The 18,268-nt window shown below is 36.8% G+C and overlaps 1 protein-coding gene across 1 annotated transcript in view; it reads left to right on the top strand.

The window, feature by feature from the left end:
• The window catches only part of DNAH8 (dynein axonemal heavy chain 8), a 1,666,792-nt gene that overhangs the window by 1,355,996 nt on the left and 292,528 nt on the right, over positions 1-18,268 (top strand). The window contains 1 exon segment of the mRNA XM_033937418.1: positions 15,294-15,447. Within this exon segment, the coding sequence (XP_033793309.1) occupies positions 15,294-15,447 (154 nt within the window).

Genomic DNA, 18,268 nt, shown 5'->3' with positions numbered 1-18,268 from the left:
GTGAAAATTTGTATGTCAGCTCTGAAGTTTGTGTGTGTGTAAGGAATGAATATTTTTGAAATAATATTTTCTGTAAATGTTTGATTTCATGAGAAATGCTGCAAATTAAACTTGCTTATGGACTGAGCTGAGGTGTGGAATGAGAAGGGTGTGAAGGAGGATACAGCTGAGTTTGTGTGAGTTGTGAGTGAAGAACGTATCTGATACTTGCTGGTTCTCATGATTTATTGGGATTTCTAAATTAAATTTTGAGTTGTATTTCAAAGGAAAGTTGATAAGAACTTAAAAGTGTAGTTCAGAATTTAAACTGGATTTGTGTGACTTCTGTTACTAAAAAGAAGTATTAAGTACTGGAAAATAGAGCATTTTAATCCCTTCACTGTATAAAAACACTGATTCAACTCAGATTGCCTAATATTATTTGTGTTTAAACAATTGTTTTGTATTTAATTTAGTATTCAGCTGTTTTTCTAATGCAGTGCTGGAATACATTCCAGCAGTCTTTTCTGATTACTAAACTGCTGAGACCTTAACCAGTATGTGTTAAGCTTGGAGAATCTGAAACTGTTTTTGAAAGCTAAATGTTCTTTTGAGAACTGTAGGCCAGAGCAGGATTAATTCGTCGAGGATCCCTAGGCACCCAAGTACACTGGATCCCCTGCCCCACCCCACCATGCACCCAGGCGGAAACAGGAAGCTGCGTCAGAGGGAAGCTTTGGGCAAGCAGCACCGCTTGCACAATTACAGTTCCCGTTGCCTTTCTTACCCGCGTTGCTTGCTTGTCTTACTTTCCGTCGATGTGGGGACATGTTGCCGATCGGGGGGGCCCGCATTGGCGATCGATGCTGGAGGAACCCATCGCCATTTGGAAAAAACAATGTTGATGGCCTCCTTCATCTTGCCCCCTGACCATTTCGGGCCCTAGGCACGTGCCTACTTGGCCTATTGGTTAATCCTGCCCTGCTGAAGGCCTAAAACCTTACCAGTGATCTCTTATCTTAGAATTCTAAGAAGTTCTGTGGTTCAGAGCTGTTTCCAGTCAGCATTCCTGATATGCTAGCAGGCTCTGTATGACAAAGTTGTGAGACTATAAGATAATTACTGAAGAGTTTCATTATTTCTGATTCAAAAATACTTGGATATACAAATAAAGTTCAGGTGAATCAGATATTGTGTGAGTGTGTGTGTTGAAACTCTGTGAGCTGAGTTCATATCAGAACCTTTTTTGTTGTTTTCCTGGGAGGGTCAGCTTAGAGATAAAATAATTATTGTTCTTTTGCACATTTAGTTAGAAATACATGGCCTTAGCCTAAGAATCACTTGATAAATCTTAACCAATTGTTAGTGTAGTCCTTATTCACTTCTCTCTACATTACTAACTATTCTCTGTACTCTTTTTAAATCTCTAATATTGTAAAGCTATATGGTGCCTGTTTATATATTGCGGCCCCACAAACACAGTAAAGAGATTATTGGTTTAGTACTAACATATACTTCATAATATATGTATATATATATATATATATATATATATATATATGTATATATATATATATATTAATTCCTTATTTTTTCATTTGTATGGACCTTCGGATATCAACTGGACCATGAATAATGCCCAGCAATCTCTTGTCTTCATCAGTCCACTTTATTGTTTATTTACTCAAAACTCTAAAATTCATTTAGTTTCATACTTATTCTTAATTTCATAATTCCATAATTCCATAACTATTTCTTCATTGTATTTCATTTTAGTTTCCTTCATTTCCTTACTTAATGTCTTTTTCTTCTAATTTAATCTTATTACTTAGCTACTTAGCCTCGAGGTTAGCTCTCAAATGTTCATCAATGCCACCTCTCCCGACATGCATGTTTCAAACAATGTTTTTCTTCAGGGTCGAGAGGAACTGCAAAACATACAAAACTTTTAAAATCCAACTCTCTTCTCAGTTTTTGCTTTTTTTTTTTTAATTCATTCAAACCTTGCAAACACTGGTGACCTCTCAAATGTAAACACATTATAATCTGCTTAACATCGTGCAAGCACTTTATCTAAAAGTTGTTACTTAGGGGGTTTGTTTCAAAACACACCTAGTTCAAGCCCAACCTTTTCAGATATAGTTTAGTTCAGATATAAGCTTATTCAAATGGAAATTAGCTAAGATATAGAGTTATCTCTTAGTGTATGCAGTCTTTCTTCAAACATGGCCACAGTTTGTAATCTCCTGAATATAAAGCAGCTGCAAGCTCCCCGTTTGAACGTCTGACGTCAGCCAGAGGACTAACCTGTTGCTAGGCAACCAGATAGGAGAGCACTGCTAGCTCTAATGAATAAAGCTGGAAAATACAAAACTACTGCAGGCTCCTTGTCAGTCAGTAGGCTAATCTGTTGCTAGGTAACCTATTCATGCTATCAGCACTGACAGACCTATTATTTAGATAATAGAAAACCATTCTATTTCCTCATTGACCCCTACTGGCTCTAATGATTTGAGCTGGAAAATCCATCTCTGTTCTTTCATTGCCAAAGCTTTTTTGATATTACTACCCTCCCACCCAGCAGATATTGAATCAATGATGCGCCATTTAATATCGGACCATAAATGTCCTGCTTGCTGCCAGTGTTTTACTAATGGCGCTGTATCACAATCAGTACGCACCTTCGATTTGTGTTCACTCAAGCGAACTTTAATGGAGCCTAAGAAGACACTGACTTTAGCCTGCATTCATCTAGGGTTTTGCTTCCTTTCATTTGTTTACAGATAGAATAGTAGCAACCATCCAAATCTTAAAAGGATCTGATGGTTCCAGACAGGTAGCAGGATAATAACTCGGTGGTACCCTGTGTACAAAAGCGACAATACTGATAAAAACAGTTTATTTTTAATACTGTATTTTTATGTGCACATATATACGTTTTAAAAGAGTCACCTAGTCAAATACCTGTGGTTCTGGAAATCTTGAAACAAAGTTAAGTTTTAAGATGAAAGACATGATGTTTGTTTGAAGTTTGAATATTATCACTAACTATAAAGGTATAATCAGTGTAAATTTGATCACACATGAATGGTAAATTAGCTTTGCTATTCATTTACATTTAAATTTAATTTACCTTGTTTAAACAGCATCTGATTACAATTGTTGGATATACTTTTTTATTTTTATTTATTTATTCATTTATCATTATTTCAACAAAATAAGCTTAGTGAACAAACAAAAGTTTTCCCAAACTAAAATATACAAGGAAACTAAAGTATTCATTCAAATTCCAATACATACAAACTTTTGAATAGCCCACATTAGGGAGAGAAACAATTCACATCCATTGGGAATGGAAAATTAAATTTAAAAAAAAAATCAAAATCAAATCAAATTGGTAGCTCGTCTACATTTTTAAAATCAGACCAGTAAATTGGGATCAATTGGAACTCTGCATTGTCGCTCCCTTCCCTTCCAGAAAGAACTGCAATTGGGAAGGTTCTGATCCAAGTAAATTACATATTTACAAGGATAACGCAATTGAAATTTTGCTCCCAAAGTTTTAACATTCTCTTTCAATTCCAGGAATCTTTTCCTTCTTGATTGTGTCATTCTTGAGACATCTGAGAATATATAAATCTTGCCATCCATAAAGGAGACCTCTTTCAACCTAAAAAATAGGCGAATAAGCGCTTCCTTATCTTGTAGAAATACAAATGTCACTAGAAGCGTTGTTCGAAGTACAACTTCTTCTGAGGTCTCCAAAATTCTAGATATATTGATAGGGCTGAAGTCCACATTAGATTGAACAACTTCTGAGGAAAAAGGTTTTTTTTAACAGAAACCGGTATAAAGTATATTTTATGTAGAGGAGGAAGCCCTTCTTCAGGGTATTTAAAGACTTCTTTCAAAAATTTACAAAACTATTTTGGGAACATTGTAAGTGTTTTGGGGAAGTTCAAAATTCTTAAATTCAACTGTTTAGCATAGTTCTCCATATTTTCCTCAAAAGCACCAACTTGTCCTGAGTAATTAAAGTACAAGAAGATTGAACTCCTTGGATTTAACTTTCTCCCCTTGAGCTTTTAAATCCTCTTCAAACTTTTGCATGTTCACATTTTGATTTTGAACAAGTGGTAAGATTCCAGAGTAATTTCAGCAGGTCTCTCAAGGGGTTGAAGAGTTGGTAATTCCCCCTGCACTGCTGGAATTGCTATAGCCACCTTCGCTGAAGATGATCCAGCCGGAGAGTCCTGAGGAGCCAGCAAGCCCGATAGCTCCTTAGACAGCGTAGCTTCCGTTGTCTGCATTACCGCCAGCATTCCCCTTTTACCCAGCTGTGAAGGAGGGGCTGGTCCAGCGGGGCTCAGTGAAATCTCGCTCCCCAATGCTGATGCTTCCCTAGTGTTCGGCTAATCGGGAACGCCCTGGGGCGTAGACGTGAAGATGGCTGGTGATGGCTCCCTGCCGCTCTTGCGGTTTGGCTACTGCCGCTCTATCTCTTCTTTTCGGAATATCAGAAGTTAAGCTCAAAAGAGCAGAAAAATAGTATTAGGCAGGAGCTGTGGTCACTGTGTCTTACTACCAAGACCCCATCTTGTTTCTCCCCCAATTGTTGGACATACTTATTTAGTTTTTATTCTTTCCTCAATTGTTACTGATTTTTTTAAAGTTGCAACAAATAAATACAAATATTTAAATGGGGCGTGGCTTGGAGCGCGCACAATATGGCAGCTTGACCGCGGCGCTCTTCAAACCCAGGCAACAAACTGACAGAAAATAACTGTTTTCTTTCGCTCGCCCTAATTTATAATATTAAAAAACAGCGTCGGAAATGGCTGCGACGAGACAGGGAAAATCTGAAAAGCCGTGCACATCGGGTGTATCGGCGAAAAGATCGAAAGTAACTCCTGTGTCACCGTCGAGTGTGCCGATCCCGCTGGAAGCTGAAGACTTCACTGAGAAAACAGATATTATGGCAGAACTCTTCAAAATTAAAATAATGTTAACTGACAACGCCAGTAAACTTACAGAAGTAAAAGAAGAACTGCTCAGCCTAAAACAAGAGATTCAAGCTGACAGACAACGGATGACTACAATTGAAGAGAGAATTGAGAAGCTGGAAAATAATACACAGAACTATGAACAGGAAAGAAAAGAAATGGCAAACTTAAAAAATCATCTGGTAGATATGGAAAACCGAGGAAAGAGAAAGAACATTAGAGTACTTGGATTAGCTGAAAATCTTGAAGGGGGAGATGCCATTCAGTTTTTAGAAAACCTTTTACCTAAACTTTTACAACTAAACTCTAAATGGCCGTTAGAAATAGAACGTGCACACAGAATCCCCACAAGAAAACCAGTAAACCAGGAAACTCCTAGACCCTTGATATTTAAAGTATTAAGGTACCAACAAGCATTGGAGATCTTAAAAGTGGCAAAAGCAAATAAAAACTTAAACTATAAAGGGTCTAAATTAATACTGGTTCCAGATTTTGCTAAACATACTGCAAATATAAGAAAACAATTTCTCACATTCAGACAGCAGTTAAAAGAAAAAGGCTACTTGTATGGACTATATTACCCATCTACAATGAGGGTGTCTACTGGGAATAAATCCATTTATTTTCAAGATCCAGCAAAACTAAAAGAATTTTTGACACAAGAGGAACCAATGTTAACATGAAAAACTGATTGAAAGACAATTCTCAACTGAAGAAGAAAAGGAAAAAATACAAGATAATATGAAAAATAAGAAGATAAAGAAAAGAAGAAAAAGACAATGTTTTTCAAGATCCTGGAAAACTGAAAAAAAAAAAAAAAAAGAGAAGATTCATCTAAGGATAAGAAATAAAAATGCAAGATATAAAAATGGTTAAAAAGAAAGAAGAAAAAACAATGACTATTAACAAAATGAATTATTTTTAAATATTTGAAAATCTTTGATTTAACAATTTTTATAATATTTTGGATGTTATGAATTAAATTATTTATAAATTTTTTTCCATCCAATTTTAAAACATTGATAAATTTTAATTAAGCTATTATTAATATACTGGATATTATTATATATATTATATTAATAATAGATATAAATTTATTTATAGAATTATTGTTTCTATATTTATTACTGCTAATATTATTGAGGGGAAAAATTGATTAACTAGTAGGAAATCACTATAATATAGACATTAAGTATAGAATCTTAAAGATATATATTATATGTTATCTATTTATATTACTATGAATGAGGATATTTATTTAAAAAAAAATGGTTTAATAATGATTTTATTTTAATTCTGAATAATAACAACAAATATATTTAATTATTTAAATGAATATTTAATATATACGAATTAGAACTGTGTACAAACATTGTATTATTGAAGGATTAACATAATAGTTATATTTAATGATTTCAAAATATTATATGATTTATTCAATTATAATTGATATGAATTATAATATATAATGGGATTATTAATGAAGGGAAAATGAATAATAGGGTGGGTAAAGAAACATAGAATATATTGAATTAGAACTTAATTTTTTAAAATAATTTTTGAATGATTAGTTGCCTGGGGGAGGGTATATAGGTTTTGCATGTCCAATGTGTGTTCCAAGTCAAACATTGATAGTGGGAGGGTGGGGTGGGAAAATAAAGGGAGGGAATGGGGATCAATATACATTAATTGTGCTAAGATCTAATCATGTTTATTATCATAGAATATTGCTTAAAATTTTAATTATAAATAGATGGATATAAAAATTTATTCTATGAACGTCAATGGTTTAAATCATCCTATTAAGAAGAAAAAAATATTATCATTCCTTAAAAATCAAAATGCGGACATCTACTTCATTCAAGAGACCCATCTTTCGGAAATTGAATCTAAAAAATTATCTGGGGGCTGGATTTCTAAATGTTTATTTGCACCGGCTTTAAAGAAAAAAGCTGGAGTGGCTATATTGATAAACAAAAAATGTAATGCAAATTTCAAATTAATAAATTATGACCCCTTAGGTAGATGGGTGCATATCAAAATGGATCTGGGAAATACTACCATGGATTTATTCAATTTATATGCTCCTAATACGAATCAAATGGAGTTTTTCAAACAAATTCAACAATTACTTTTACCACTGGCTACATCTAATTTAATAGTAGCAGGGGATTTCAATGCTGTAATGGATCCAATTTTGGATAAAAAACCAAGTAGAATTATGAAATCATTAGGCTTAGATAATTTGATTCAATCTTGTGATTTAGTAGATATATGGCGTATTCTTCATTTTAATGATCAAGAATTTTCTTTTTGTTCTCAGGTCCACAAATCCTTTTCAAGAATTGATTATATATTTGTTTCCAATAACTTAGCGCAGCGTGTGTTAAAAGCAGTAATAGATCCTATTATAATTTCGGATCATGCTGGTGTGTGGATTAATCTTCAAAATAATGATATTGAACATTTCAATTCAATTTGGAGATTTGATAATAATTTTTTAGCAGATTCAAATTTTCTGGAAGAATTTAAATTAAAAATACAAGAATTTTTTCAAATTAATGATTCGGATAATATTAATGCTGAAATCTTATGGGATGCTTTTAAAGCAACAATGAGAGGTAATATTATTTCATATTCAGCATATATTAACAAACAACATAAAAAACAGTTTCTTGAATTAGGAAAACAAATTAAATTATTAGAAAATAAATTAATTGAAAAATGGGAAAATAATACATTACAAGATTTATTAAAACTAAAAGTTAAATATAATGAGATTTCTTCTCAATTTGTGAGGAAAGATTTATTTAATAGACAAGTTCAATTTTACGGAAATTCAAATAAAGCTGGAAAATTATTGGCAAATTTTCTTAAAGCAAAAAAAAGAAAATCCAAGATTATTGCAATAAAAGATATACAAGGTAATACACACACTAATAATAAAGACATTTTAATACAATTTCTTGATTTTTATAAAGATTTATATTCTTCTGAATCTTATGAAAATAAAGAACGAGATGGACTAAGTTTTTTAAATTCATTTATTGGACCAAATGTTCCAGATCATATAAAAAGAAGTTTAGAAGAACCTATATCTTTAAAAGAAATAGAATCAGCATTGAAGTCTCTTAGAGCTGGATCCGCTCCGGGTGGTGATGGTTATACGGTTGAATTTTATAAATCATTTCAAAACATTATTTTACCATATCTATTAAAGTTATATCAATATCAAATGAATAATGGAAATATATCAGGTACAATGGCTGATTCACTAATTATTGTCTTACCAAAACCAAACAAAGATCCTACTTTGGTTTCAAACTACAGGCCTATTTCCTTACTAAATGTAGATGGTAAATTAATTTCTAAAGTACTAGCAATAAGATTGGCTAAAGCTCTTCCTTTCATTATTGATGTACATCAAACAGGATTTATTGCAAAAAGACATTCATCACACAACACTAGATTAGCATTTCATTCTTTAAACCTAGCAAAAACTATGAATGATCCAACTTTTATGCTATCTTTAGATGCAGAAAAAGCATTTGATAGAGTAGAATGGAAATTTATGTATCAAGCTCTAGAATGGTTTGGAATAGGACCCGATTTTATTAAAATGATTCAGACTTTGTATAGCTCTCCTGGTGCAAGATTATATATAAATAACAATTTATCAGATAGATTTAACTTGCAAAGGGGAGTTAGACAAGGATGTCCTTTGTCCCCATTACTGTTTGATATTGTTTTAGAACCCTTGTTAATTGCAATTAATCAAACTAAGGAGATAAAGGGAATCCCATTTTCTTACTGGGAATATAAACTTTCTGCATATGCAGATGATATCTTATTATATTTAAGAGAACCGGGGAATACTATTCCAAATTTACTTAATCTTCTAGAGGAATTTGGAAAATTTTCTGGATATAAAATTAATTGGAGTAAATCAGAAATTCTTCCTATTAATGTTCACTGCACCAAAGGATTATTTGATTCATATTCATTTATTTGGAAAGAGGAAGGAATAAAATATTTAGGAATTATGATCAAAAATACAATAGATGATACAGTCAAAGAAAATGAAAAACTTTTATTGAAAAAAATTACAGAAATGTGTGAACAATGGAATCCTTTACATCTTTCATGGTGGGGAAGAGTTCAAACAATTAAAATGATGATATTGCCTGTGGTTTGTTATCAAATGAGTATGATACCAATATTTTTTCAGGGGTCCTTTTATAAAAAATTAAATAATATTATTACAAAATTTGTTTGGTTTGGGAAAAGACCCAGAATAGCTTTAGTATCTTTACAAAGACCAATTGTGGAGGGAGGGGTAAATTTTCCAAATTTTTATAGGTACCATCAAGCCTATATTCTAAGACAGGGTATGTATTGGATCCTCCCAGATCTCATGGAGAATGTACCAGATTGGCTATATTTAGAATGGCGGCTCCTGTTCCCATTACATTTAGATCATTTAATTAGCATAACAATGCCTAGAAGATATAAAGATAACAGAATTTTATTAGATACTTGGAAAACATTAAGATTTATAAATAACCTATCAACAGATCCAATTTCTAAATCACTAAATCAGTCTATTTGGGTAAACTCCAGGATCAAGATTGGCGGATTTAAAATCGTCTGGAAACAATGGATAAGTGCAGGTATACGAACATTAAATGATGTCATTTCAGAAGGTTCACTGCTTAGTTTTTCACAATTGCAAAATAAATTTGGTTTAAATAAATCACAATATTTTAAATGGATGCAATTGAAGCAGGCCATTCAGGCAGGGTTCCCTGAATGGAAAAATCTTAATACTCAATATAGTCTACAAGTTCTATGTTTCCAGGCGGATTTCTTGGGACACCAAGCCGCAAAATGGTACAAATTAATATATGGATTTTTAAATAAAAAAAAGAAAAATGGACTTAGGGATATTTGGAGTATTGAGATTGGACAGACAATTTCTGTTTCTCAATGGCCACGATTTTGGTCCTGGAGATTAAGATCTACAAAGTCAGCATCTATGAATCAAACATGGATGTTTTTATTACATAGAGTGTTATGGACCCCTACGCGCCTGCAAAAGATAGATAGCACTAGATCCAATAGATGCTGGCATTGTAAAACAGAAATAGGGACGTTAGATCACTTAATTTTTTTTTGTCCCTGTGTAAATGCCTTTTGGAATTTAATTTGGCCCCAAATTAATAAATTATTAGAAAATCATGTAGGACTCTCATATGACACCATACTATTTGGCACTGCAATGAGAACTCAGAGTCCGATCTCAGCAAATAATAATAAGCTGCTATTAATATTGACAGGAGTCGCCATGCAACAAATAACTCAAAACTGGAAGGACTTCACCAAATTAAATTATACATTCTGGTGGAACTCTGTCTGTCATATCTATAAAATGGAAAAAGTAATAGCATTACAACATGGGAATCTTCATAATTTCATGAAAATTTGGCAACCATTGACAAATTATTCTACTGATTAGATTTCTTAGCACATTTATAATAGATATATAGGAAGGGGGAGGGACTTATATAATTTTTGGATTTACTATTTATGATATGATATATTGAATATAATTACAAATGTTATGAAATAATTAATTATATTATATATAAATTAATTGATGTAAGAATATAAAATTAATAAATAAATTATCACAATAATGATTATATTAGAATGGGGAGGGGAAGGGAATGTATATTATATGGTTTTAAGTATTGGAAAAAATGGGAGGGATATATAATATCTGATAATTGAATTATTTGTAATCACAAATTTTTTCATGCAATATTTGAAATTTATATGTACAATTAAAATATTGTAAGAATGAAAATTTATAAATAAAATATTAAAAAAAAAAAAAATAAATGTTTAACCTCTGTGTTGAGGGGAAATCTATTGAAACATCTGACAGTGATTATAACATCTCATTGTAATAATTAAATTGTAATGTAATTACATCACATCACCACTACAGAGTTCTACATTTTCTGTGTTCATCTTCTTGAGTTTTTTTGTATTTCACAGAGGCCAACTTCTTTGCCTTTATTTTCTCAGCCACTTGTATGGAGAATCATATTAGTTTCCTTTTTTTCTTGCTTTTACGTATTTTCCTTATGTAAAGGTCCGTGGCCATTTTTATAGTCCCTTTCAGCTTGGACCACTGTCTTTCTACTTCTCGTATGTCCTCCCAATCTATCAGCTATTTCTTCAGTATTCCTTACTAAAGTCAGCATGTTTGAAATCCAGGACTTGGAATTTTGTGTGGCTACCCTCCACATAAGCTATTATATTATATCAAACTATTTGATGATCACTACTGCTGCTACTACTACTACTGTTAATATTTATAGATTGCTACCAGACATAAGCAGCACTGAACAGAATCACGGAGAGAGTTCCTGTTTAATGAGCCAATTAATGCTAATAATTGGGTGCTAAAAATCAATTAAGGATACCGACTGAACATACACTTCTGTATAATTGGTACATAGGCAGCAGAATGCTTTTTTGTTTTTATTGGGGGGGGCTGAAAGCTCCACCCCAGACCCTGCTCCCATAATAGTACTAATTCTTGTATACCGCCCACCCAAAGAGGATCTGGGCAGTTCACAAAGAAGAAGAACTGGACAATCAGTGATGTTTACATAAAATAAGATTATACAAAGTAGCATTAAAAAGGTAGTACAGTTAAAACAATAAAAAATGATTATGCAATAAATTTATCAAACAAATGTGTTTTTAAAACCTTTCTAAAAGCAATGTACAAATAATTTTGAAAAATCAAAGGACTCAACCAGGAATTCTGTTTGCCTAATTGAAAGGCAATGATTTAAAGTTAGGAGGGGTGTATAGGGGATGGGGGGATCGAGGGGTCAGCAGGGGGGGTGCATCGAGGGCAGGAAGGCCTGGGATCCCTCCTGCCCGTATTTTAGTGTGTGTGTGTATGGGGGGGGGGGGTGGTGGTAGTGGCTTTGCTTGGGCAGGAGGAGTTGAGCTCCCTCCTGCCTGATTTTGTAGTGGGGGTCGTGGCCAGGAAGGTTTGGGCTCCCTCCTGGCCATATCGTAATCGGCAGATGGGGGGGAGGGGGATCGCCAGGGAAAGAGGGCTTGGTCTCCCTTTTGCCCCGATGCTGTCGGGGGTTCGTGGTGTCGCCAGGCAGGAGGGCTTGGGCTCCTTCCTGCCCTGATCGTGTTGGGGGTTCGGGGGTGCTGCGGGGCAGGAGGGCTTGGGCTCCCTCCTGTCCGGATCATTGTAGGGGTGGGGGGGAGTAGATTCTGTAACCGGTGTTGTTTTTGACAGACACCGGTTACAGAATCCAGCTTTTAGGCGAAGGAATGGTTCCTCCTTCGCCTAAAAGCTCTTGTTTTGGGCATTTGGGAGATAGGCTTTTTTTGGTTGATTATATGGTGTTAGTGTAGATGTAGTGGTGGTCTGGGTGTTTAAACAACTGAACTTAGAGGCAGGCCATTATAAAAAAAAACTCCTTTTGGACGTTTTTTTTGATAATGGACATTTTCCCTGCTTCTACTTTCAACGTTTAAGGCCTTAGGCCAAAAGGGGACTTAGACGTTTTTTTCAATTATGCCCCTCCACACTGCTGTTATAGTATCCTGTCCTGACCTAAGGAAAGGGGTATAGTTAACGTGACCATTTATTTTTTTGTTCAGAATGGGACTGGACCCCCGGATCCTCCTCCTCTCCTTCCCTGCCCCCCCCCTTCTCGCCCCCCGGGATCCTCTGGATCCCATTAAATATAGTGCAAAATATAAACAGCAGATATAACTTCTCAAAACTGACACATTTTGATCACTAAATTTAAAATAAAATAATTTTTCCTACCTTTGTTGTCTGGTGATTTCATGGGTCTCTGGTTGCACTTCCTTCAGACTGTATCCTCTCTTTCATTTCTTTCTCTTTCTTTTTCTCTCCCTTCCCCCCAAGCCACCCTGCTTCCCTGATACAGCCTGCTTCCCCTGCCACCCCCGACAAGCCAAGCTCTTTCATTTCTTTCTCTTTCTTTTTCTCTCCCTTCCCCCCAAGCCACCCTGCTTCCCTGATACAGCCTGCTTCCCCTGCCACCCCCGACAAGCCAAGCCACCCTGCTTCCCCGACACAGCCTGCTTCCCCTGCCCCCCCCCCAAAAAAAAAGCCAAGCCAAGCCACCCTGCACAAGTACCAGGCCTACAAGTTTCCACCCCCCTCCTCCAAGTCAATTCCCAGAACTTCCTCTCTGATGTCAGAATTGACATTGGTGGTGAAGGCTTGTAGGCCCGGCGATTGTGCAGTGCAGTCGCTGCAGCGCCTGGCCTGTTGCTGCATCAGGGAAGCAAGGAGAAGCAGGAAGAAATCCTGGGCTCTGAAAACGGGACATTTTGGGTGTGCTTCGGGACAACGGGACAAGGTAATTAGAAACAGGACGGTCCCATTCAAAACGGGACATGTGGTCACGTTAGGTATTGTTCCAAGAAAATTGCCTTATTTCCATTTCCTATTTATAGATTTTTATCAGTACAGTTACAATACTACTTGATTCTACAAAAAGCAACAAAAAATTTTTTCTACCTTTTGTCGCTCCTGCTTTAATCTTCTCTTTGCTCTTCTTTCTATGCAACGTTTGTCCTCTCTCTCTGCCCCTTCTACTCAGCCTCTTCCCTCTCTCTCTCTACCCCATCTACTGTCCACCCTCTCTCTGCCCCTTCCATCCACTGTCTGCTCTCTCTACCCTTTCCATCCAGTGTCCACCCTCTCTCTCTTCCACACGGCATCTTCTCTCTTTCTGTGTCCCTTCAATAAACTGTGTATCCTGTGCCCCTTCTCTCCTTTGTACATGATTCATTTCAGTTTCATCCCCTCTCCATTGGTCTGGTATCTCCTTTTCTTCCCTCCGTTCCATGGTCTTCTTCTCCCTCTTTCTCTCTCTCCCCAATTGGGTACAGCAGCAGCATTTCGCTTCTCTCCTCCCGGACTTGGCATCTCTCGTTCCTCTCCTCTCCCTTCCCTGTTCTTCCTTCTCCATCTTTCCTCTCTCCCCCTAATTGTGTGCAACAGCAGCATTTCTATCCCCCCCCCCTTCCCTGGGCTTTCTTTTTCCTCTTTCCCCTCTCTCTCCCCAGTTGGGTGCAGCAGCAGTATTTCTCTCTCCCCCCCCCAATGGACTTAGCATCTCTAGTTCCTCTCCTCTCCCTTCCCTGGTCTTTCTTCTCCCCAATTGGGTGCAGCATTAGAATTCCTTTTCCCTCTTCCATTTCTCCTCCCTCCTTTCCTATCGCAGCATTCACAACTCACTGCTCCTCTTGCTTCAGGCCTCCCTCACTGCCGGGTTCCATCTACTTTCAGTTTCCACAAAGGCAGGACCCGGCAGCAAGGAAGGCCCAAAGCAAGCAGGAGCAATGAGTTGAACACCTCCCTCCCTGTCCTATCTCCCGACACCAACGCCCTGGCCTGCAAGAGACTTCGCTCATGTTCCGGGGTTCTAACACTCTGCTTGCCACCTTCGCTTCTCCTCCCTCCCCCCTCATGACATGACTTCCGGTTTCATCAGGGAAGGGTCGGGAAGCCAGCAAGCACAGCGTTAGAGCCCCGGAGCATGGCAAAGTCGCTTGCAGGCTATGGTGGGAGATAGGGCAGCTGCCCTGTTTGCTCCCCCCTAATACTGGGCAATTTGGAGGGAGGCAACGGCCCCTGTGCCCCCCCTCATTCCAACGTCTATGGTTGGTATTCTATAAAGTTGTGTGTGTAAATTTTCCACATGGATCTGAAAAGGGGATGTGGCCATGGATGGGGCATGGGTGGGTCAAGAGCATTTCTAAGATAAGATTTGCATGCAGTGTTATTAAGCTTATTAAAAATCTGATGTACCACCTATCCAACTGTCTGAGCGGTTTACATTTAAAACATTCTAAGACAATGACAAACAAAGCAAAATAAAGAGCATAAAACCACAACGGTAAAGGAAATTACAAAAGGGAAGAAGGGCAGAACTCCATAATTATGATAAAAAGAGAGGAACGGGTGGAAAAAGAGGAGTTAGTCATAGGCTGCCTTCATAGGATCCATACTTAATTTAGGTAAAGCCAATTGGGTTCAGGTCCCTGCACTAAATGCTATTGTGTAAATGGCACTCCACAATGAGTGTCGTTTATAGAATAATGCTTAGCTTGCTTTATTTGGCACCCAAATTTGGTGCCATTTACAGAATTGAATCCTTTGTGTGGTTCCAAAAAGAAAAGTATAATTACATGAAAATGATTAGTAATAGTTTTCTTCTTTTCCAGGTCTTATAACATAAGTAATCTAACTGATGACCTGAAGGTGCTATACAGAGTAGCTGGAGCCGACGGAAAAGGAATCACTTTTATTTTCACAGATAATGAAATCAAAGATGAATCATTTTTGGAATATCTTAATAATGTCTTATCTTCAGGAGAGGTACAGCTTCAAACATAACAAATTTGTTATAACTTGAGCAAAGTATTCTTGTAACCATGCTAGTCATTCTGAATATGCAGAAAAATGATCAACAGATTGTAATTCCTTTTTATTCAACTAACTAGTGCAGCAGCGTATCAAATGAACCCACACCCTAATCCAGCACTGATCCACCTTGCTCTTGCAGCTGGCTTCCTTTACTCTTTTACACAAAGGATTAAAACAGTGCACTATTGTGGGAATCCTGGTATTGGTGCTAATCTCCCCAAAGGTTTTCTGCTCTGGATAGCCGACTTGTTCATTATGATCTTACTCTCTCTGGTTTTGAGTAAATCTCTTTATTTCCCTGTGAATGAATAGATTTTCTTGTATTTAACATTCTACTTCTTGCCTATATGCTTTAGAGAAGATAATAATATTTGAAAAAAATGTCACATTTTGATCTTATCTAACTTTAGAAGCTTTAATATAGAGGCTGTATTACTGGTGTTAGCAAAGAGTTGGAGGAGGAGGGGCATCATATTTGAAGCAGGAGTGATTCCCACTTTACTGCTCTGCAAAATGGCTTTGGCTGAGCCAAGATTCTTCTGTACTCCCCTATATGCATGTGTAGGTCATAGGGAACCTAAGGTCAGCCAGTAACATTTTTCATAGTGAAGCAAGAAGATAAGGAGGGAGCAGGCATTGCCTCTGGCCTGAAAAGCCAAGATTACTTGCCAGATCAGAGGAAGATGTTGTATGGTAGGTCTTGATAATTCTGAAGTGGAGGTCTCTGAAGGGAGCCTTGGAAAAGGTCTTGATGCTTATAGAGGACGTAGGTCATTGTGGGGGAAAGGAATGAGGGTTGATTCAGGGCTGCAAGTCCCTTGTTTGCTTAGACTGGGCAGGGGTACCATCTTATGTTACTAAGGCCAACAGTGCTCATGTGCTATTGTAGCATATATTCAGGCATTACTGACTGTGGGGTGTGCTTGATACAATGATCCTCTTCATATTTCAAATGAGGGTCATTTTATGTATGTATTACATTTATATGCCATTCTATCAATTTGTTTCTAGATGGATTACAAATAAACATACACATTTGTCTTTTCTAATTGAGTGTATGTCCCTTTCAGCATATGCTCAGAAACATTTACTGAAAAGGTTGATTCTCCGAGGACAAGCAGGCCGCCTATTCTCACTGCAAAAATATGCAGAAGTTTCTAGCAGCTCCATACCTCACATAAATGGGTACTTTCCTGCTGAACACACATAGATGACTCAGTCTGCTTTTTTTCCAGAGCATAGAGGACAAATTTCAAGTGTTCTTTTTCTTCAGAGATTTTGAATGTGATTTCTGTACCTTCTCCCTTGAGTTTTTTCTTTTGAAATTAGTTTCTCCCTTTCACATGTATTTTGTAGATTTTTGCTGCCCTTTTAAGTTGTCTTTTTTTTCGTGGAGTTGGGCCTATAATTAGACAGTAGCCCATTTGTCTATAATTTGAGTGAGCCCATTTTTGCATCACAATTGAGGAATTTAATTTGGCCACAATATTTTTTTAAATGTCAAGGAAAACCCCCAGTGCCTTTAAGAGGTGCACCCAATGTCATAGGCTGATCTTGATAACTCACCTGCACAGTTGGTACATCAGGTACCTTGGACCTGCCCATGACTCTAATACTTGTTCTTTCTGTTTGAAAATGCAGTTGAGGACAAGAGATTCAAGTTAGAAACATAGAAACATGATGGCAGATAAAGGTCAAATGGCCCATCCAAAGTAACCATTATCTTTTTCTCTCTCCGAGAGATCCCACATGCCTATCCCAGGCCCTTTTGTATTCAGACACAGTCTCTGCTTTCACCACCTCTTCCGGGAGACTGTTCCATGCATCTACCACCCTTTCCATAAAAAGGTATTTCCTCAGATTACTCCGGAGCCTATCACCTCTTAACTTCATCCTATGCCCTCTCATTGCAGAGTTTCCTTTCAAATGAAAGAGACTTGACTCATGCACATTTATATTATGTAGGTATTTAAATGACTATCATATCTCCCCTCTCCCGCTTTTCCTCCAAAATATATAGATTGAGATCTTTAAGTCTGTCCCCATACGCCTTATCACAAAGACCACACACCATTTTAGTAGCCTTCCTCTGGACCGACTCCATCCTTTTTATATCGTTTTGAAGGTGCGGCCTCCAGAATTGTACACAATATTCTAAATGAAGTCTCACCAAAGTCTTATACAGAGGCATCAATACCTCCTTTTTCCTACTGGCCATACCTCTCCCTATGCAACCTAGCATCCTTCTAGCTTTCGCCATCATCTTTTCAACCTATTTGGTCACCTTAAGATCATCACATACAATCACACCCAAGTCCTGCACTTCAGTCATACACATAAGTTCTTCACCCCCTAAACTGTATCGTTCCCTTGGGTTTTTGCAGCCCAAATGCATGACCTTGCATTTCTTAGCATTAAATTTTAGCTGTCAAATTTCAGACCATTCTTCAAGCTTCGCCAGGTCTTTCATCATGTTATTCACACCATCCAGCATGTCTATTCTATTGCAGATTTTGGTATCATCCACAAAGAGGCAAATCTTACCCGACAACCTTTCAGCAATATAATTTATAAAAATGTTAAAAAGAACAGACCCAAGAACAGAACCTTGAGGCACACCACTAGTAACATCCCTTTCCTTAGAATGATCTCCATTGATTACTACCCTCTGTCCCTTCCACTCAACCAGTTCCTGACATAGCCCGTCACTTTTGGACCCATCCCAAGGGCACTCAGTTTAATTATTAGATGTCTGTGTGGAACACTGTCAAAG

The sequence above is a fragment of the Geotrypetes seraphini genome, chromosome 3, assembly GCF_902459505.1.
Source record: "Geotrypetes seraphini chromosome 3, aGeoSer1.1, whole genome shotgun sequence".
Lineage (NCBI taxonomy): Eukaryota > Metazoa > Chordata > Amphibia > Gymnophiona > Dermophiidae > Geotrypetes > Geotrypetes seraphini.
Note: the sequence above shows the minus strand (reverse complement) of the source record. Positions and strands in the feature narration are given on the sequence as shown.